The sequence below is a fragment of the Xenopus tropicalis genome, chromosome 4 (assembly GCF_000004195.4).
Source record: "Xenopus tropicalis strain Nigerian chromosome 4, UCB_Xtro_10.0, whole genome shotgun sequence".
NCBI classification, from domain to species: Eukaryota; Metazoa; Chordata; class Amphibia; order Anura; family Pipidae; genus Xenopus; species Xenopus tropicalis.
The window spans coordinates 131,967,832-131,989,929 of record NC_030680.2 but is presented as its reverse complement, the minus strand read 5'-3'; the positions used below and the strand labels follow the sequence as shown (position 1 = coordinate 131,989,929).

General features: G+C 41.4%; 1 protein-coding gene across 1 annotated transcript in view; it reads left to right on the top strand.

Annotated features, from left to right (window-relative positions):
- The window catches only part of plxnd1 (plexin D1), an 84,856-nt gene that overhangs the window by 31,575 nt on the left and 31,183 nt on the right, over positions 1-22,098 (top strand). The window contains exons 3-18 of the mRNA XM_002936256.5: positions 4,224-4,361; positions 4,735-4,835; positions 5,818-5,950; positions 6,369-6,546; positions 7,234-7,342; positions 7,822-7,918; positions 12,120-12,227; positions 12,727-12,816; positions 13,615-13,708; positions 17,739-17,908; positions 18,758-18,909; positions 18,990-19,089; positions 19,688-19,827; positions 19,996-20,169; positions 20,739-20,829; positions 21,671-21,901. Of these exons, the coding sequence (XP_002936302.3) occupies positions 4,224-4,361; positions 4,735-4,835; positions 5,818-5,950; positions 6,369-6,546; positions 7,234-7,342; positions 7,822-7,918; positions 12,120-12,227; positions 12,727-12,816; positions 13,615-13,708; positions 17,739-17,908; positions 18,758-18,909; positions 18,990-19,089; positions 19,688-19,827; positions 19,996-20,169; positions 20,739-20,829; positions 21,671-21,901 (2,106 nt within the window). The remainder of the gene's footprint in view (positions 1-4,223; positions 4,362-4,734; positions 4,836-5,817; positions 5,951-6,368; positions 6,547-7,233; positions 7,343-7,821; positions 7,919-12,119; positions 12,228-12,726; positions 12,817-13,614; positions 13,709-17,738; positions 17,909-18,757; positions 18,910-18,989; positions 19,090-19,687; positions 19,828-19,995; positions 20,170-20,738; positions 20,830-21,670; positions 21,902-22,098) is intronic.

Below are 22,098 nucleotides of genomic sequence, written 5' to 3'. Positions count from 1 at the left end.
TCCATAGCAGGGACAACTTCTTAGAATTTCTAATACCCCATGGGCCATAAATCTATTCCAGTATAGGCATTCCCCTCATGTAAGAACAATTTTGCAGCAAACTTGAGGGCATAGTGGCCCTATTATATTACTCACTATTGTGATTATACTCCGGTACTTACACATTTTCTTTCTTTGTGAAAAATATGCTGTTTTGTTAAGTACCTTGACAGTGACAGGGTCAGTGCTGGCCTTTTATGCCTGAGCTGACACAGGGCCAAAATGTGAGCATGTGGGGAGACACAAAAGTATGCTCCTGTGGCGCATTGTGCTGGGCTAAACAAGCACTGTTTTAAAGTCTATGCAAGTCTGCCCTGTGCACACTGGGGTTACCAACTCATATCACATACAGTTCATCTGGCACTGAATTACACACTGTATTGCTTCTAAATACACAGACAAGACACCCACTGTAAAGACCCCAGTGTGCTGGCATCCTCTCTGCACTACTCTGCCAAATGCTTTATTCTCCCCTCTGTGACTCAGTTTATTTCTCTTCTTCCTCCTCTGCCATTAGCAGCCCACAGGCCCTTCTTCTTTTCAAATCTTGATGATTCTATTCAGGGTGATATATTATGTGATGTCAGTGTTCCATTACAGGAAAAAATGACTTTTTATCTTGGTATTCTTTTGTGGTCAGTATTTGGGAATTTTGCCCAGGAATTTTGCCTTTACCGCTTTTTTAACAGCCTGCTCGTATCGCTCATTGCACCCTTCATGGACATTTTCCCACCCAATGAGTGCATATACCAGTCCAACCAGCGCCTTACAGCTGTTGTGAGTAATTAGTTCACAGCATAGGTTGGCCGCCTGTGGAGAAAATGCCTGCATCTAGAACCTTGCCAAGCAAATATCCTTGGTTTGTTTTAATACAGAAGTATAAAATTTAGCCAGGCATTGCCTTAAATTGCATGTTTTATTACCTATTTTTTATATATATATATATATATATATATATATATATATATATATATATATATATATATATATATATATATATATATATATATATATATATATATATATATATATATATAAACCCAGGTACATTTTTAAGCAGACCAGACCAAACACAAAGGGGGAAATCCAGTGCCAAAAAAGAACTACAAAGTTATGCAACAGAACTACAAAGCTACCAGAAGGGGCCGATGGTAGATTCATTTATTTGTATATGTGTTTGCTTTTCATGGGTTACAGTGATTAGCCAGTTACTGGTACTTCCCATGGCCGTCACTTATAAATCTGCCTGTGGACAAACTGTCCAACTTGGCCCACTGGCCAATCTGGTAATTTAGTGATCAGGTCAACTGTATAGTGTGTAGCCCTGTATGGTAATGCTTGTTGTCTGACTGTTGTCCAGAGGTGGCCAAACATGGGTCGATCCCATTAAAATATCCACCCAGATACTGTATGATAGGCTATACATGGTATGGCTGCCCTTTTGTTGTTTTTATTCATTTAGCCCAACAGCCTACCTCTGGTCAACAAGTTTTTAAATCTTTCTGATTGATGAAGCAACAAATATACATAGAACATAGGTATTAGTCAGGATCATTAAGCCAGCATACAAATGTAGAAAATCATACACACTGTATTTTCTTGTGGTCTTATGGTAAGTTCAGATCAGCCCAAAATCTGTCCCTTCTATCCCATCGACACAAAAGGGCTTGTAGTTAAGCAACATCTGGCATGCCACAGTTTCCCTATTCCCGGTGTAAATATGAAATACAAGCCTTGTCATTTGTTATACTCAGTATACAGTTGTTCTGATAAGATCTTGTGCAAGAGCAGGGAGCGCTCTGTGCCCGCATTGTGACCTCGCTGACAGTCATATGGTGCGCTAGCTGTGCATGGGAAATGCAGAAAGTGCTCTTAGTAGCTGCTACTTTGAAAAATTCTGTCTGATAGGAGAGAATCAGGAACAGTTTGAGGGTGCTGTGTCTTATCTGCACCATCAGCTCTTCCCCCCCACCTCACACATCACTAATGCAATTCATAGAATCAGTTGTTATCTGGAACAGCCCTATAACCTCATTTTTATAGCTTGTAATTGAGCTCCATGTTCCCAGGGAGAGGTAGTGATAACGCATTAAGAGATAGAATGAAGGTTTCTGCGATGAGAACCCCCAGGGGAGTCAGCCTATTAGTCACTGGAGAGCCGGAACATGGCGTATCCCATCTCACACGTCTTTCCCTGCTCTCCTCACACCTTAGCAGCATGCACACACCGGCAGATTGCACAGCTAATGCCAACCAGGGGAGTGAATTGAGGTGATCTGCTCCCCGTTACCCGCCTGTTTTCTTTTAATAGGGGGCTTGTAAATTCCCAGATCCCACGTGTCTATGAAAGCAATGTGTTTGAGATTCCTATGAGCCGGAGATAATTAACAGAGTGAGAGAAGTTGGGGTGGGGAAGGCAGTGGGTTGGGATTTGGGGGGGAAGAGAGTCTTGGAATTTCCTCCAGCGTATTGTTTCATTGTCCCATAGTGAGGGAGTAACAGTGGGGCGCGCCTTTCCGCTGGTTAACCCTTCTGCAACTGCAAAGCCCTGTAGTACCAATCCATTTCAGCATCTATAGACCACTGTAATACCAGTTCATTTTAGAAGGATGAATGGGGAATCTGGGTGGTGCCTGTAGGAAGGAAGAGGTAGTTTTAGGCATACAGGGATCCAAACTATGGCAGCTATCAGCTTGTAAAGAATGCTGTAAGCTGGTAGTTGACAAGTATACTTCACATAAACTCGTTGATTGCAAATGGGAACTTACCTTACCTTTTATCTTATTATATAAAAGCTTCTAGGACAAATTGCTGTCAGTTGTTTTCCTTTTTTTTATGAATTTTAAAATTACTGATTCTCTGGTTTGGAAAATGCTATGTGGTTACTATGCGTACTGAAGCTAGCAACCAGTCATTTCTTTAAAAGACAGAAAACTTTGGGTGCAGTGGTTAATCATAGATGGTGCTGTTTTGTTTAAGATTCCGGAGAGTATATCAGCAGATATAAGCAATGTGGCAGCTTCCACTCGAAAAAACATAAAAAAAATGCAGAGACGGTAGACTCTAAACTGTACCTTAGTAGTTTTAAACAGAATTTATTTTCTATTTAATCACTCATGCCACAGATAAGTAAAATCTCAGGAGAGCACAGCCTGCACAGCATATATCAGAATGTGCTATCTGCAATATCACATGTTAAATTCCATTAACACATGAAAATGTGCTGCTGTGTGAATGCAGACTGACAGATGCCTATCGATGAGAATTATTATATGATATATATTATATTTTATTCTGCGCTAAAACCTGCACATTCATGTCTGTTTGTTTTTTTCATTATCCTCCTGTTTGTCCCACGGGGGAAACGCGCCCAGTAGACTGCAGTGCAATATGGTTGTTGTGCATCACAGGAAGATCGCACCCAGGGGACAGCACACCGCAGATACACACATTCCCTGTGAATAACAGTCTGCATAATTATGCCTTTTATTATATGTTACACAGGAGCTGGAGCAAAGCAGCTATAGCAAGTTGTACATCTGTGGGATATTGGCAGTTTGGTATAACAATACACTCCATTTTCAGTATATACAGAGCTGCAATAACTTCCACAGATGCACAATGTATATATTTGCCTTCAACCATGCTCCATCTGCTTATGGGTGTCTGAGGTGCTGAGAGATGTAGTTCAGCAACAGCTAGACAGCTGCAGGTTAGCATTCCTTTTCATAACCATTAACTGCTACTTGTTCCTATCCAGCAAGCTGATATTTTTTTACTTTATATCTAACTCCCAGGCAGGGAATTCACAAAACAGATGTAAGTTTAACCCTGGAGTATTAACCCTTATGAACCACTCAGCTTTCTGCATTCATTTATCTTACACTTATGAACCACTCAGCCTTCTGCATTCATTCATCTTACACTTATGAGCCACTCAGCCTTCTGCATTCATTCATCTTACCCTTATGAACCAATCAGCCTTCTGCAATCATTCATCTTAATACAGATGGCAATAGAGCTGTTTACTGATTGGCTACTGAGAGGTACTCCAGTTTTGAGAATTCACTCTATGCAAGTTGGCATTACTGTACAGATTTCTAATGATGTTAAAATGAACCTGTGGCTGCCATGACATTATTAGATTTATTCTGTTCTTTTGGAACCTGCTGCTTATTCTTTAGATTAACCTGGATGCAGATATGAAAATTATCAACAAATCCATGCAATACCTTGAGATCGCTAGCGGGCAGCCAGTCCACCATGTTATGGAGTTTGATCCCATGGACCCCACTTACCTCTTTGTCATGACGTCACATCAGGTAGGATTTGCACTCTTTGCAACCTTTGCTTGTCCTTTGTTCTTAATGCCTTTATATGTTTGTGTCCAGCATGGATGTGTAACCCGCAACACACAAGGATTTGATAAACTACAATTCCCAACATCCCTCAACATGCTAGAATTCCTCTTTTTGAGAACATCCTAATGATGACCTAGTTCTATAGGTCACTCCACTCCTGCAATAAACAAAGGCACAGTGACAAAATCCTTTATTAGGATCGTGCCAAGCAATCTGCATCTCTCACCAAGGCTTCCCTGTCACTGTAGCCATTGTAAGGTTAAACATTTAGGCCTCAATACAGTTTTTTGTTTCTGGTCAGTGCCATCAACAAGGCCCCTGTTTTTCCTTCCAGATGACGCGAGTAAAAGTGGCAGAATGTGCCAAGTATCGGAGTTGCACTGAGTGCCTTGCGGCAGCGGATGCTTACTGCGGGTGGTGCACCCTGGAAGGAAGGTCTGTACCCCCCATGATGCATCTCTTCTCGTGCTTACATGTCTCCCCATAGAGTTACCAGCTCACCAAAAACATTTTTTCCTGTTGTTCTCACCTGACATGTCTACCAAGTACCCTATTATGATTGAACATTGGCCTGGGGGCTCGCTGGAATAAGACAGGCCAAATTGCTCAGTGTGGGCACACCAGGACTTTATAAAGGGTCATTTAATGCTAATCAACCCATAATACGTTTGTCTGAAAAGACTGTTTCGCCTACCTGGCTCATCTGTCCCCACTACAGAAATTACAGATTTATTGGGCATTGTGTATTCAATGTCACTTCATTACTGTATGGAATCAAACCCGCTGCTTTAGTGTTGGAGAGCATCCCTGTTCATTCCAACCAATTAATTAGTGGGCAAATAAATATATTCTGGTTGGAGTGCTGGGTTATGAAGGTTAAGGAATACTGATATAACACTAATTACTGATCATTATGCACGGCTTGAATTGCTGCTTCTCATTATTTCTAATCAGCTTTGTTCCATTAACCTCTGGGTTCACGCTCTCTAGGTCATTTTATCTCTGTGAAGCAGAGACAGCACATATAGGCAATATGGTAACACAATCACAGTTTTAATAAGGGACTGTATGGAGCTGTGTTGCTTTACGTGTATTTTATTTGTATCCATCATTTAATTATTTTTGCCTACTACAGGGCCTTATTCTCTTTGGTCTTTGTTTTGCTGTCCCATATGGACCAGTTCATTGCACCATTTCCTACTAATGTATTTCTAATTGGATTGACAAGGCCATGTGACAAGACTGCAGCTTTAAAGCTTTGGGTTTATTTGACCAGCTACACAAGATTTGCATCCCTGATCATTTCTAAAGAGTATACAGATCTGTTTCCATTAGACCAGTAGTTTTTCATTCCTTAAAGGATGCTGGGATTTGTAGTTTGCAAAAGCTCACTTACTAGTATTCTTGCTTGTCACAGGTGCTCTCTCCAGAAAGAGTGTCAAGGTTCTGAGGATTCAGCATTCTGGATGAGTCCCAACGTGGGTCAAGAAAACATGTGCCCAGCAATGAACAGCATTCCCAATAAAATTGATATTTCCTCCAGCACCCAGGTTAGACTTGTGCCCATTTGATACCTTCTTGCTATATTGTTGCTCAGGGCAGTGTTAAAGGCATCTCCGTGCAGCATGCTGTATACTGTTCAAATGTGGGCTTGTTAGAATGAGACCTAGAAATCAGTAATTGTGGCTGTACTGCAAGAAGTCATTCCAAATGTCTGTCCATGTGTTCTCAAAAGCAGCCTGTAGCTGCTAATCATTCTGCATCACATGATATAACAGAATCAGTGAAGACAAACAGACTTAAATGCAACATATTTATCAGAATGTTCTGCTCTGTTGAATACAGTGTTTCTAGTCTGTTTAGTCAGATTAAAGAGATAAGCAACAACGATGGCAGAACTGGAACCCTTTCCAGTCTGGTTTTGGTCCTTGCTGAAATATTTTAAAGCTGTGTATATTTTTTCCCTAGAGAATCATACTCCAGATCACTGGAAACCTCCCAATACTTTACCAGATGAATGTGTCATGTGACTACGGGAACAATATAATCACGCCTGCTGTTATCGACCCTGATCAAGACAGTGGGCAATTGCTTCACTGCTCATTCCTTCCCAGGGACCAGTTCCCATCATTCCCACCAAACCAAGGTAGAGTTTTAACAAAGTCTGGTCTGGTTCCATGTCACTCAAGCTTTATTGAAGTTATGTTTCAGTATGTATTTATTGCATGTAACTCCACAGACTTGAAATATCTGTTATTCTTATAAAGCTTACATATATATATATATATATATATATATAAACTTCCAAGTAAATGCCGGCACTCACGTATAGATAAGTTGCTGTTGCCTGGGTGCAGGTCCAAATAATGTTGAAGGTGCTTGAGAGAGGGTCAGCACTCACAGGACTTATACAAACAAATTATTTTATTAAAGAGGAGACTCTTTAATAAAATAATTTGTTTGTATAAGTCCTGTGAGTGCTGACCCTCTCTCAAGCACCTATATATATATATATATAGAGTAAATATAACAACTAGATAAAACGCTACTGACTTTTGTAAGCACATTGACCTCAAGAGCTCCTAGTACCGCAATGTTGACTACAGAGGGAAAACAACCAAACTGGTCATACACTGCCCATGTAGGGTACATGTTTGCAGTTGGTCTTAACTGCAAATCCTATATAATCCCCACCAGTGAAAAGGTGTGAGATAATAGGCCCAGAAAAATTAGCAATGGCCACCTGTCCATTACAATACCTGTGTCATAGCTATTGACAGAAGAATTTTAGAGTCCCGTGTCTTTAACGTCTCCTGCTTCCATTTGTGTGCAGATTATGTGACGGTCAGTATGGCGCTGTCAGTGGGAGGAAACAGCATCATTCAGCACAAGTTTATCATCTATGACTGCAACAGGACGCAAAACATGCATCCTAAGAATGCGTAAGTCAGTACTTTCCATCTCTCACTCTGTGCCTTGCAAGTACCCGGAGGTGCAGTACCTAGAGCAGTGATCCCCAACCAGTTGTTCGTGAGCAACATGTTGCTCCCCAACCCCTTGGATGTTGCTCCCAGTGGCCTCAAAGTAGGTGCTTATTTTTGAATTCCTGGTTAGGAGGCAAGTTTTTGTTGCATACAAAGCCAGTGTAAAGCCAAACCGAGTCTTCTATAGGCTGCCAATCCACATAGGGGCTACCAAATAGCCAATCACAGCTCTTATTTGCACACCCAGGAACTTTTTCCATGCTTGTGTTGCTCCCCAACTCTTTTTCCATTTGAATGTGGCTCGCGGGTATAAAAGGTTGGGGATCCGTGACCTAGAGGGATGCTGGGAGTTGTTCTGTAACAACTAGAGAAATGAAGGCTGGAAGTACCGGCACCATTCAATGCACATATTATATATATGTAAATATATATTGCAGGTGCACCAGCTGTGTGAAGTCTCGCTGGCCTTGCAGTTGGTGTGTGAGCCAACACAGGTGTGTCTCCAGTGCATCACAATGTGGCACCATTGCACAGGTAAGTGAGATATAAACATCTGTGAATGTGTGCTAGGGTTGTCTCTGCCACATGGAGTTTAACTTAATTGGGTTGGAATAAAAAACTGGGTTGCTATTTTAAACCCATGGCACACATAGCAGTTTTGGGCATTGTCCACCATGTTTTTTGCATGAGAAGGAAAGGTAAAAACTAAGTAAGCTTTATCAGAAAGGTTTATGTAAATACAGCCATAAACACATTACAGAACTGTTGCTCTGAGTCCTCCATATTTCTTTCCTTTTATTCTGTATACATGATCTTCTGTGTCAGACTTCCTTCTATCAGAAAAATCCTTCAGGGCACAGCACGTCTACTCAGCTTGCCCCTCTTTCCTCTTGCCACCTCCCTTCTGCTCTCTTGCCCTCCCCTCTCCTCTCTCCCCCTCCCTTCTGTTCTCTCCCCCTCTCATCTATGCTGTGTAATCTGAGCTGAAACCTGTTCCATACCTACAAGCTGCTGCCTGGAAGTGAAGTCAGACTGAGCTAAAATGGCTGCTGCTATCTTAAACAAACAGAGGGAAATCCTATGGCTGTTTACTCAGGCATTGTAAAGTATTCTGCAGAATAAATATAGTGTTAAAGTTTGCACTGTTGTGGTTAATCTATTGGCAATAAAATGCCAAAATTCCATTCCTTCTCATTTAAATGAAACCTGTTTGCACCAAACAAGTCCCACCATCTGTATTGGGAGGGGATGGGTCACACTGCTAAGAGCAGTCAGTCTCTCTAAGAGCAGTCATTATGGGGTGCAAATAGTGCCAATACCAGAGGCTCCTATATTGTGTGGGCCTACAGTGCAGCAGCATGGGGGATAGTAGATATATTAGAGCAAGACCAGTAGACCTTCAACAGTTGATGTACTGGGAACTGTACTAAGAGCAATAGCATAAATTATGGTCGCCCACAAACTCTATTTCTTGCTTGGATATTTAACTAAAAAAATCTTAATGTTTTATTTACATTATCTACTGTTGATAGTAAATAGGGTTAGGAAGATCTTTTTCACAGCATATCATCCCTGGTCCTGTATGTGTATATTGATGGAAAATTGGTAATTTCCGAATATATGTGGTGCCTTCCTCCGTTTTGGTTCTATTACAGCCAATTCACATGATGAAGGAAGAACCGTAATTTTCAGCTGCTGTCCTAATGCAGTAGGTAATAGGATAATGTGTTTTAGGTCCATCTCTTCTAATTAGGGAATGAGATTGCCTGCTAAAATGAGATTCAGTTTGAGGCCAGGAACAGGGATTGTGTAATGGGATAATGGGAATAGCTTCTCCGTGCAGGTAGGAGTCTCATTAGTGTCCATAGCTGGCTTTGCACGTAGACCCCTTGCGTGAGGACATAACAAGGCACTCGCAATGTACCATCATGTGCATCAATCTTTTTAATAAGGGTGGATGCCTGACACCTCTAGAAAACCCTAGAAAAGACCCCCTTCTTATTATTTACTCACAAGACCTGGACCATATATATATATTTTAAAACAGATTTGATCTTGAAGCCAGTATGTGTTTATTTTCTAAACTTTTCCTTAGTGGCTTTCCTCCAGGTATTCCGGATTCCATCTACTCTCAGAAAGGCAGTTAATTGGCTGCTAGTAAAATTGATTATAGTGTGTGTATGAATGTCAGAGTGACCTTAGTCTGCAAGCTTCACTAGGGCAGGGACTGAAGTGAATGTATAATCTCCGTAATGCGCTGTGCTATACATATACAGTATATATAGTATTCAATATATAGGCTAATAAGAATGTATCCAGTTGGAATAGTAAAGTTGAATGTATTTTGATTTCCTTCTGCTTTGCTGCCCTAGCTTCTTTAAAGGTTTTACTGGTTCAACCTGCAGTTTTAGTCTAACCTATGTCTCCACAGTTCTTAAGCCTTCATCACCACATCCCGCGCTATTGTATATTTCTGTTATACTCTTAGAAGTCAGCAGGGAACATAGTTCTGTAGCCATGCTTCTACGACCATCAGTCCCCACAGCTCCCTTCCCCCATGTGTATATATCAGGAGTCAGGCAGGAGGGAGCAGTGATAATTAATGGGACCCAACTAAACATAATTAGGGCCAGTGGGCATAGAAATCATTTAGATGTTTAAACAATACTGTATATTGAAGAAGAGAGGAGAGATATATAGTTAAATTATGGTCCAGCCGCAAACAATTACAATTATGGGACCTGTTATCCAGAATGCTTGAGACCTGGGGTCTTTCCATAGTTTGAATCCCCATACATGGGGAGGCCCATTTATCAGCGTTCTGATTTTAGTGGTTTCAGAGTTAATTAATAGAGTTAAAATCTGGTAAGGAAAACAAGAAAACCCCCAAAAATTCTAAAACCACAAAATTAAATGAAAACTTTTACAATTTGCCTAGGACAGCTCCCTTTGATTTCGACGTGACCTCGACAGGTTTTAGATGGTGTTTTGTCCTTTTTTTCTCAAGTTTTGTATAATCCATGATTTTTGGTGCTAAAAACCATGACTTGAAAAAACCATGACTGAAAAAAACATACGAACATTAGTAAATGGGCCCCTCAGTCTATTAAAAAATTATTTAAATCTTTAAAACCAATAGGATTGTTTTGCCTCCAATAAGGATAACTTATATGTTAGATTCAAGTTCAAGGTACTGTTTTATTATTACATAATATGGAGCTTTTTGGATAATGAATTTTCGATCCCAAACCTGTACAGGTATAGGACCCGTTATCCAGAATGCTCGGGACCAAGGGTGTTCCGGATAAGGGATCGTTCCGTAATTTGGATCTCCATACCTTAAGCCTACTAAAAAATCAATAAACCATTAATTAAACCCAATAGGATTGTTTTGCGCCCAATAAGGATTATTTATATCTTAGTTGGGATCAATTACATGGTACTGTTTTATTACTACAAAGAAAAAAGAAATCAGTTTTAAAATTCTGAATTATTTGATTAATATGGAGTCTATGGGAGACAGGCTTTCCGTAATTCGGAGCTTTCTGGATAATAGGGTTCCGGATAAGGGATCCCATACCTGTACCACCTTTTTTAACTTTGCTGCTTCATTAAATGCGTATCTGAAGCAACACATATAAACAAACCCCAGCTGGAATAATGGCTGAACCAGAATTAGCCTGTCTCTATTTTAATACATTTTCCCTTGGTGTCCACAGTTTTCACTTCTCCACAACTGACATTTGCCTAATTACGTACAAAGCTCAAATGGAGTTATTATGTGTTACCACTGGGATCCACAGTGGGTTCTCGCTGTACTAGAACATTCAAGTGTAATGCATTTTGACATTAATAAATGGTTGTAAGCCAATGATACATCCCTAATTTAGCATCAGAGACACATTCATACCAGCGCCCCAGTTTGGATGGATGGGGCCCTCTTTCAGTGCCATATGTGCCTGGAGCCTGCTCTGTGTTCCTCCCACTAGTTCCTGCCAATGGTGTATGTGTTGTATTAAGATCAAAGGTCTGATAACATTGACATTGGAGCCCCAGGCTCTGTACAGAATCCCTGGGACTCTAGAGAGAATATTAGTTAGTAGCACTGACCCTGGGCTTTGCTAAGTGATGAACCCTAAGCTACTATGAACTTCTCTCTGTTCAGCTTCTGAACGCTCATAGCAAGAGAACTGTACAGTCTTCTTCAGTATAAATGAACTCCATGACTAGAAACGTTAACAGTTTAGTTTGTCTGTTGAAGTCAGCTATTATTATTATTTAGATAGCAATGACATATTACTTAGCTCTTTAAAGAGATCATTCATCATCCACATCAGTCCCTGCCCCAGTGGAGATTACAGTCTCATTTTCCATTTCACATTGACACAACACACATACACAAACACTAGAGTCAGTATCAGCAATAACCAGTTAATCTGCCTATGTGTATTTAGACTGGGAGAAGAGTCTGGAGGAAAGCCACACAGACACGGGGAGACCAAATAATCGCCACTGTCATTAAAGAGATTGTGTAGAAAAATAATTTTTTAATGTAATATAGATTTTGCGTATTATAGTTTGCTAGCTTTTTGGGCACTATGCTAAAATCAGCTGGGAATTGCACCACAACATTTGGAGGCCGGCAGGTTGGGTTTCCCTGGTATAGTACTAGGCCGGTGGTGAGAGGGCTTAGTTACACATTGGCATGTAATCTAAATCTCTCTTTGTGTTACAGAACAGCACAGAGAGCTGTCCCAGGATAACGGCCACAAGCCTGACCCCCACACCCACCGGAGTCACCAAGGATTATACGCTATCACTGCTCAACACAAATATTACAGAGGTACTTTCTCCTCATTTCCTCGTTCTGTACAGGGCTTAGTTCCAAATAAATATCAGTCCTGCCACATTCAGCTGATCTTCATCAGAGGGGGAGATCTAGGGCACTTTGGAGCAAAACAGCTGCAGTCTCATTCATGCACCACAGGCCTTTATATGCTGATAACCTTGGCACCAAAGGGATTTTTTTCATGCCGGACTGGTATATACATGATTGCCTTACACTAGCATTTGGCAAACCATGATTTAGGGAAACTATGGAAAGTTCTCCTTTATGGAAAGGGAGTTACAATGCATTAAATAGTTATAAAGAAAATGGTAGGGGCCACTTCCACAGGGGAGTGCAAGTATACCTAGGATAATCACAAGCATGAAGAGAGGACAAGCAAGTGTTTTGGGGTTGGGATTGGCAGACTAGTTGAGCCAGTCAATCTATGCCTGCAGTTAGTTGTACACTCACCCAGAGAAGCGCTAACAGATGTTTGCTGTGCCTTGCACTTCAGGGCCCGAAACTGGAATGTGACTTCGGAACAGAACAAACTTTCCCAGCAAAATGGTTAAATTCCTCCGCTGTCGTGTGCAGCAATGTACTGGTAAGGGCTCTGTGTGTATCTTATTCCTGACAGTCTGTCACTATTATATGTCTGTATGTTTCAATCACCACAAGTCAATTGTTTATGGCTATCAATAAATTTGCTATAGCATTACAAGGAGTCTTCAGAAAACCCATAAAAAGGGGACACTGGCTAGGTGTTAGCTAAGTCTATTGGTTGGGTTCAGTTTCCATCAGCAAACAGACCCATTATTTTTATAAGGCAGTATTTCCCAACCTATAGAACTCCATCTGTCTTTGACCTACAACTCTCAATGCTCCGTGACTACCTTTGGCTGTTGGAAATTGCTGGGTATGGCACTTGGACAACAACAAACGGGTCTCAGTTTAAACAAAACTTTCCCGTTTGTGCAGTGCCCAAGGAAGTTGCCCCTATCTGCACCCTCCTAAAGACATTTATACCCTTCAGTCCTTTAGGCCTCAGTGCAGTGTCAACCTTTCCATCCCTTAATTGTTGAGCTCCAGTTAATTAGCAGCCTACTTCGGCCAACACTACCTAGCCCCTTTATGTTACAGCCCTTGAATCATTATTACTTACTGATCAGTAATGAAGACTTAGATTGCCTGACACCCAGGCAGAGTCCAAATTTAATTTGGTAATGCAGCACGGACATAGAAGGTAATATAATAAATGTTTCTACATTTGCCCAAGTCTAGCAACCTATAGCAACCAGTCAGTAGGTAGAATTTACTAATTACTCCTGGTGTTACCTTTGTGACATTACCCCAGTAGTTCCCATCAGGCCTTGCACAGACCAACTTTTTTATTATCTGACAGTTGTACACATCTGAAAGAACCCAGAGCTTCCCAATCAACCTGCAGCTTAGTGACCATAAAGGACTGTATCTTGACAACCCATCCATGCTCTCTGGTGAGTAGTAAGCTTGATGGTATACTGCATGCACTGTATGTTTTAGATACATACAAAAGAAAGTTTGTGTATAGAAGTGCAACAAACATATTATACTGTTAAATTTTGGGTATATTCAGTATATTCATCAGGGATATCAAACCTGCAGTTTGCTGTTTAATTGCAACTCCCAGTATCCCCTGCCAGAGTTCTAGAGGGCTGCAGGGTTTATCATATGTGAGTGTACTTCTGATTGGTAGGCCCTCTATACATTTATAATCAAAAAGTGGCTGGTCTAAAAAAGGTGTGTGGGAAAGTGAAAGAGTATTACGTGTTTGCATTGTAAACAACTGATTATTTAAACTGAATAAACAGTGTTATAGGCCTGTTGGGCTATAAACATTAACATATATTTCATGCTTAGAAGCACCTTGATATACAATTTTAGATTTGTGATTTGCTAACATACAGGAGATACAGCTTGAGAGTGCAAATAAGTGCGACATATAATGTAAATAATACCCACTGCATACAGGCTATATTGCTTCCTTCTTATCCTCCATAAAGGGGGACTTGACTATAACTCTACTGGGTGTGGGTGTGAATGCCGCCCTCCCACAGCCAGGCATTATTTATACATACAGACAGTGCAGACTGATTACTGACTCCTTGGAGTGACCCCCCGACCCCCCCAATAATAAAACATCCTCACAGGCCTAGCAGTGAAAGCTTTCTGTGCGTGGGAGGAGAAGGGTTACAATCCGGAATCTTGTTATCTTTGGGAGGGAGTTATAAGGAGCAGGAATTTGGGGCTGGTAAGTGCAACTCTTTGCTGGGGATTATACAGAACATACATGTGTGGGTTCAGTATATACATGGGCCGTAGCCATGTATCTCAGGGCATTACATAGAATAGCTAATAGCTGTACCCTAATAGGGTGTCACATTTGTGTAAGCCTTATACTGTGCATTGCATACAGCACAAATCATGTATGTATTTCTGAGTGCATTCCATACATATATCATGTATCTGTATTAATATTGTATCTGACGTGAGAGCTAGTGTCTTCTATGTATATTGCAGGAACTGTTGCCACCTATACAGTTTTTCCCTGTCTGTTTCAACATTGCATGAGCCAATATCAAGGACCTAAAAAATCTTCACCAGTACCCACCTGTGTCACTGACACTGCCCCGCCACCTGTGTCACAGCTCCGCCTCTAAACATCACAGCCCTCCCCCTTAATATCATTACCAGGCCCTTAATATCATAGCTAACCCCTTACATTACTGTCTTGTCCCCATGTCTAGATTCTGCCACTGGTGAAGGTGGCAACCTAATGTTACGAGACAGGGTGATATTTACCAAAGAAGGCATGAAGGCTCATTTACGAAAGCAGCCCAGTGTATTAAGTGCATCTCCTCCCTCAGTATAACCCAGGGCTTAATCCCCTGCTGTGCTTGCATACTGCCCTGGTGTCAATATCCCAGGCATGCAGCACCTGTTCTGTAAAGTTACACTTCCTTGTGTTGCTCTTAAGTCTTCCACCCTCCAATATCAGAGCATGCCCTTTGTCCTTGTTTTTTTTTTGTCTCCAAAAAAAATTTCTTTGCTCTTGAACTTTATTGCATGGCCCAATATGACTCGTGAGAGCTGTAGCTCTTAAAGGGACAATAACACCAAAATAAACTGGTTTCTAAATAACCATGAGTGCCGGTATTTAAGCTCCAATGCAGCTGTGGGGCTCACTTTGCATAGCAGATAGCATATACTGTAGGTTCATAGAATATAATGGGTTCAGGGGTCAGTTGTATTCATAGCTTGTTACACTCATGTTTGCTTTACTATAGGACCCTTGCTACCAAGATACAACTTATTTTACTTTACAGATGCTGGCAGACAGATTTAATATTATAATATAAATAAACATTTTCACTTTCTGGTGCTATTGGCTGTTTGCAAACTGAGTCATGCTGGATCATTTAATGTCAAGGGCAGTTATCCAAATTCTCTAAATTAATCATTACTGTGTTGTATTGTCTTATTTATACATAGAACTGGTAAGCCGAGACTTTCTCTAGACTAGAGTCCCAATTAAAATGCCTCAGTAGGGACAAGCAATATGGCTGCTGCAATTTTTGAAAAAAATCAAATATAGAAAAGTATCTTATACTTTGTCTTTTCATTAATAAACAGGCATTAGCTCTGCCATATTGCTTGCCTCGCCAGTGACAATTACCCATGTAAAAAAAATAATAACATTCCTAATGACCAAACCCAGAAAGCAATGCTGCCCATCTAGGATTATACTTATAACAACTACATCAATGCTCAAGCCATTAGTGACCATTCCCTATGTGTAGGGGTTAAAAATATTGGAGACTACAGACTGGCTAGAGTTGGGAACAGCATGTCCTTTAAAAATAATTGTCCCTAATAATTGTCTAATGTCCCTAAATAATTGCATGATGCCCTCACCAGCATCTGTGTATGTGCCCAGGGGCAGGAGGTGGTTATAAAGCTCAGCATAGGGTGCTGGTTGTAGCTAATTAAATGCTGGAGCACTGTGAGTGGAATGTCAGTTTTAAAAACTATTGTAAATTTATGTAGATATGTGTTTTGCTTGTCAGTTGGGGCAATTTCATATCTTGAGCTAGGAGACAACTTGCTCATGATTTGCCTTGATTTGTTTGTTATTAAACTGAACACAGTGCAGCTTTGCATCAATGTAAAAGAGAACATATATGCATCCAATTTAAAAGCAAGGTTGTGTTACACAGCAATGCTAATGATTCCAATGTATATAAGGGGACTACATGCTCCCAGATGCTAAGCAGATGTTAGGTTTCTGTAACATGAAAATCCAACCAAAGGCCTTGGGCCAAATACACCCCACAAGCCGAGTCAATTCAGCCCTTCATCTTAATTTAATTAAGTGATAAAATTTGACTTACAGTGATTGTTCCCTTTTTTCTTAGTTTTATTGTGGGAAGCTAGAAAAAAAGTTTATTTAGCTAGAAGCTTTTTGTTCCATGGTGTGTTCTTTCTTGCATTACAGATCTGCAACCTGCTTGCATTTGAAACTTCCAGTCCTCTAGTAACTGTCATGTACTGCATTTGGTTAGCTGGGAGATATGGGAGTTGTGGTTAGCGATTATGGTGCATATAGTAACAGTAAAGATAATAGGGAAGGAAATGTGACCATGGGATAGCAGGTTAAGTAGGGAGAGATGGTGCCTATAGTAGCAGTGGCATAATAGCCTCTGGGAAGGGACTGGGGCTGTGGGATAGCAGGTATAGTAGGGAGAGATGGTGCCTATAGTAGCAGTGGGATAATAGCCTCTGGGAAGGGACTGTGGCTGTGGGATAGCAGGTAAACTAGGGAGGGATGGTGCCTATAGTAGCAGTGGGGGGATAATAGCCTCTGGGTAGGGACTGTGGCTGTGGGATAGCAGGTATAGTAGGGAGAGATGGTGCCTATAGTAGCAGTGGGATAATAGCCTCTGGGAAGGGACTGTGGCTGTGGGATAGCAGGTATAGTAGGGAGAGAGGGTGCCTATAGTAGCAGTGGGGGGATAATAGCCTCTGGGAAGGGACTGTGGCTGTGGGATAGTAGGTATAGTAGGGAGAGAGGGTGCCTATAGTAGCAGTGGGGGGATAATAGCCTCTGGGAAGAGACTGTGGCTGTGGGATAGCAGGTATAGTAGGGAGAGATGGTGCCTATAGTAGCAGTGGGGAGATAATAGCCTCTGGGAAGGGACTGGGGCTGTGGGATAGCAGGTATAGTAGGGAGAGATGGTGCCTATAGTAGCAGTGGGGGGATAATAGCCTCTGGGAAGGGACTGGGGCTGTGGTATAGCAGGTATAGTAGGGAGAGATGGTGCCTATAGTAGCAGTGGGGGGATAATAGCCTCTGGGAAGGGACTGGGGCTGTGGGATAGCAGGTATAGTAGGGCTAGAAGGGTTACAGGTTTGATATTGGTTTTATATCTAGAATATGCTAGAAATATTTTCCCTATGCTAATCAGCATTGTGTGTTTTCTCCCCCAGTCGAGGTGTACAATTGCGCTTCCCAGACCCCAGATTGCTCCAGCTGCTTAGGCCGGGCAGACCTCGGTCACCACTGCTCCTGGAGTGAAAGCAGCATGTCATGTCGGCTGAATAGTGAAATACTATCCATTTCATATCCATACACCTGTCCTGCTCCTGATATAAGGAAGGTAAAAGCAAGACCTCTAAAGGATGAGCTATAGCCTGATGGTTGGGTTGCCACCTGGCTGGTAAAAGTAATAACTGTTATTCTTACATGTTGTTATTATTGAGAAATATAACAAACATAAGAAGGCTGGCAATTCTTTACAGAAAAGGTGGCAACTGTAAGTGAAAACAACAGTATGTGACCCTGAGTGGTTTGGCAATAACAATAGGGTCTGAATCAGGAAAATGGAAGCACCATGGTCTCAGCATCCCCCTGAGGATATATGAGAAATGGGAGGGCCCGAGAGGAAATGAGTGCTGTTTGAAGACTTAGCTAATTCTGTGTACAAAATATTTATTCTATACATATTTCTGTTGTATATATTAACGGAACTGCCCTATTGCTCCCACTAGCTATCATAAATAAAGCATTTTGAATTATAAACATATTGGGATAGTGTATGGGAATATGTGCAAGACTGACAAGCAATCACAGACAAAGCAAGGGGACAGAAATGGGTCTGCTCCTTTGACCACATTACTAACTTTTTATTCTCTGTTAAAATGACCAAAGAACTAAATCCAGGGAAGAAAAAAATACAGTGCCCTGATTGGTGGCCCTTGTGTGCATGTTAAACAGGGAAAGCGAGCAACTACAGGGAAGAGGAAGATGGTCAGTGCATACAATAAAATAACCGACAAAGCAAAAAATAGCAAAGCATCCTTTGAATAGTAACAAGATAGTAATTTCAAGAAGCTTTTAATGACATTTCACTGTAACAAACTTCCAAATGGCAACATCTGCCCATGTTTGATCTAGAGGCTGCTATGCAGGACTGTCTTTCTGAAAACCATGCAATTCCTCTTCATAGATTGATCCAGCCAGTGGACCCCTGTTAGGCGGTACTCTTGTTACTATCCAAGGGCGCAACCTCGGAAGCCGCTTCAGCGATATCAACGGAAGGGTCAAGATTGGAGAAATAGAGTGCACCCCCATCCAGGAGAAATACATTGTGTCTGAGGAGTGAGTCTATTCTTCTGTTAGTGTTATTAATCGTTCCTGCCGTGCATCATTTATATCACTTGGAATATCTCTTCTTCCAGGATTGTGTGTATGACTGGAGAGTCTCCCAAGCTGCTCACTGACTGGGTCTCTGTAGATGTAAATGGAGGCGGCAGGTCCAAGGAGAAATATTCTTTCCAGGTAAATGGTATAAGTTAGATGGATCACCAGTTCCAATGTGACAGGTGATATCTTGCTGGTTGCTCAACCATGCGTTACACAGTAATTCCTGTATACCTCAGTTCATCATCAAGGATTAAAGCAAGATGGAAGATTTACTACAGAGTTGTATCCTTAATAATAAATAAAGCAACACTGCTTAAAAAAACTTTTTTTCCAATCTCTTCAAGATCAGTTGCCCAATTAATACAAAAACTAAGAATAACTCCTACCCTGTGTACAACTGATCTCAGGTTTTTTGTTTATGTGATTGTCGTGGGGCTTTTGTTCTAGCTTCAAACCGCAATAATAAAACTGAGGCCAAATTCCTGTGTTAGATATTAGCAAGATGAGTGAATTAAGCTCCTGACTGGAGCATTCTCTTGCGATAGTAATTAACCAACTTCAGAGAGCAGAGGGGTACACGGGGAAAGTTTTATGGAGACTTTTTTACAGCCATCAGAACTGGAAATGAGGATTCATAGACAGAATCCTGACTTGAAAGTGGACTCAGTTTATATAGGCTCCAATTTTAAATTTTAGCCCAGTAAATGAATAATAAAACTTCTTTTGTTTACAGGTTCCAGAGGTGGATTATTTATCCCCAGATTTTGGCCCTTGGGCTGGAGGAACCAGAGTAACAATCTCTGGTACCAATCTGAATATTGGCAGAGATGTCCGAGTGCTGTTCAATAAGACACAGGAATGCAGAGACCTTGTGTAAGTACAGTCAGTATGTCTCCTCCTATCAATGCCTTGTTTTCTCCTTCCCTGTCTTGACTTTCACACCCTGGTTTTTAGGGTACAACCAGTCTCTCTCTAAATCCCTCTATATCATATATTTTCCAGGACATTATATAACAGTATTTCTCTGTATAAATCTCTCAGGCGCACACAGAGCACCATCCAGTGTACAGTTCCACCAATGAAATTTCTCCCTGAAACCAAGGTACACATCTGTGTCCAGTTTGAGAAAAAATCTTGTGTAAAGGAAGAACTATTTTTCAAGTACCAAGAGAACCCAGTGATCAAAAGCATGGATCCAAGAAGCAGCCCCCTCAGGTAGGAAGGTCCCCACTTTAAGTACTTGGAAAACATAGAGGCCACAAGCATGGATCTAAAGAATGTGAAGGCTGTCCCTTTCATCCCAGTAGCATAAGAACCTAAAGACTGCAGGTATAGAACCTAATGGCAGTATATTAAGAGAGAGCTCTCACTTAACAGTACTGAGAGAATGATGAAGGATGACATTCATGCATGCAAACATTTGCCCTTTTTTGGCAGAGAGATACCTAATTTTCTAAAACAGGTTAATTTAAATTCAAGTTCAAGTAGTATGTTTTAGGGGATTGAAGTCAAGGTTTTTTACCCTATGAGGCTGTTTCAGCCGTTCATGTGAATGGACACCTGATATGCTATCTGTCAGCCTAATGCCCCAACTTCTCTACAGTATACACTGTAAGATCTGGGGGTATGGCCTTTAGTGAAAATCATATTGTGAGAATGTTCAGATGATGTCCACATAATTTATGGGTAGCTATATTAAAGATGCCATCACTGGCACATACCTAACATAGTGCAAATGCTTGCAAGAAGCAATGATCTGTAAACTTCTCTTTTGCTTTGTGCAGTGGTGGGCGGATCATCACTGTGACCGGCGAAAGATTTGACATGGTGCAGTCTATAATGATGGGAATTCAACATGAGAAAGGAAGGCGAATGGTAAGCAGGCCTGTCCAAGTGGATGTAATATGTTCTCTAAAGGCAGGATTATTTTCCATTCTATGAAGATTAACATTTGTGGTCAGTGCTATCATGCCACACCCAAAACTTCTAGGCCACACCCTCTTCTCTTGTATTGAGATCGTAAAAACCATTGTGGAAGTTGAGGAGAAGCATGTGACCTGCCAGCAAAGAGTCATGAGTCACTAAAGCTGCCCATACACGGGCAGATTCGCTCGCTTGGTGATATCGGGTAACATGTAGGCGAATTCGATCGTTTGGCCCTAAGGCCAAACAATCGAATTCTAATGGCGGCAATGGGGCAGTCGGTCCTGGGACCGCATCAACGAGCCGATGCAGTCCCTGATCCGACTGAATTTTCTAACCTGGCCGATCGATATCTGGCCAATTTCAGGCCAGATATCGGTCAGCCAGGCCCCTCGTTTCTGCCCCTACACGGGCCGATAAGCTGGAGAATCGGTCCAAGGGACCGGTATTGGCAGCTACAACGGCCCGTGTATGGGGCAGAAACAAGGGGCCTGCCCGACCGATATCTGGCCTGAAATTGGCCAGATATCGATCGGCCAGGTTAGAAAATTCAGTCGGATTGGGGACCGCATCCGACTAAATCGGATCTAAGGCTAAAGGTGGCCTTAAACTGATTGTTCCTCAATAGTATCTGACTGATTAGCCCTTTGATGAAATTGAATGTCTTTGAGTGAAAAGTGCTACATCATCATGGGTGGGATAGAGGTGATATTAGTTAAGGTTATCTTGTAAGCTTCTTCATACTTGTTAATACAGACTGGGAAAATAATTCTCCTTTACATATTTCTTTCAGAACTGCACAGTCTTAAGCCCAACTATAATCACCTGCCCCTCCCCTACAGCCCCCAACAGCACCATGGAGAACATGGACTTTTTCATTAATGGGGTGCAAGTGGATCTTGGGAAAGCTATTGTGGAAGCCCATTTCAGCCTGGAGTATCAGCCTGACCCAATGTTCTACACAGCCAAGAAAGAAAAGTTGATTAAGCATCACGTTGGGGAACCGCTAACTCTGGTTATACATGTAAGGACTTCAGTGATGCAACCATAAAAGCTCATGTTACCGTCTTACCACCTTTGGCTTAAAAAGCAGCCATTTGTTTTTTTACTCAGATATTGACCATGAAAGCACTGATTGCTGGCTGTGGCTTTCTGTAAAGGGGCACAAGCATTACTAAAAACGCAGCATGGTTTGTCATTTTTTAAGGTAACCATAGCTAA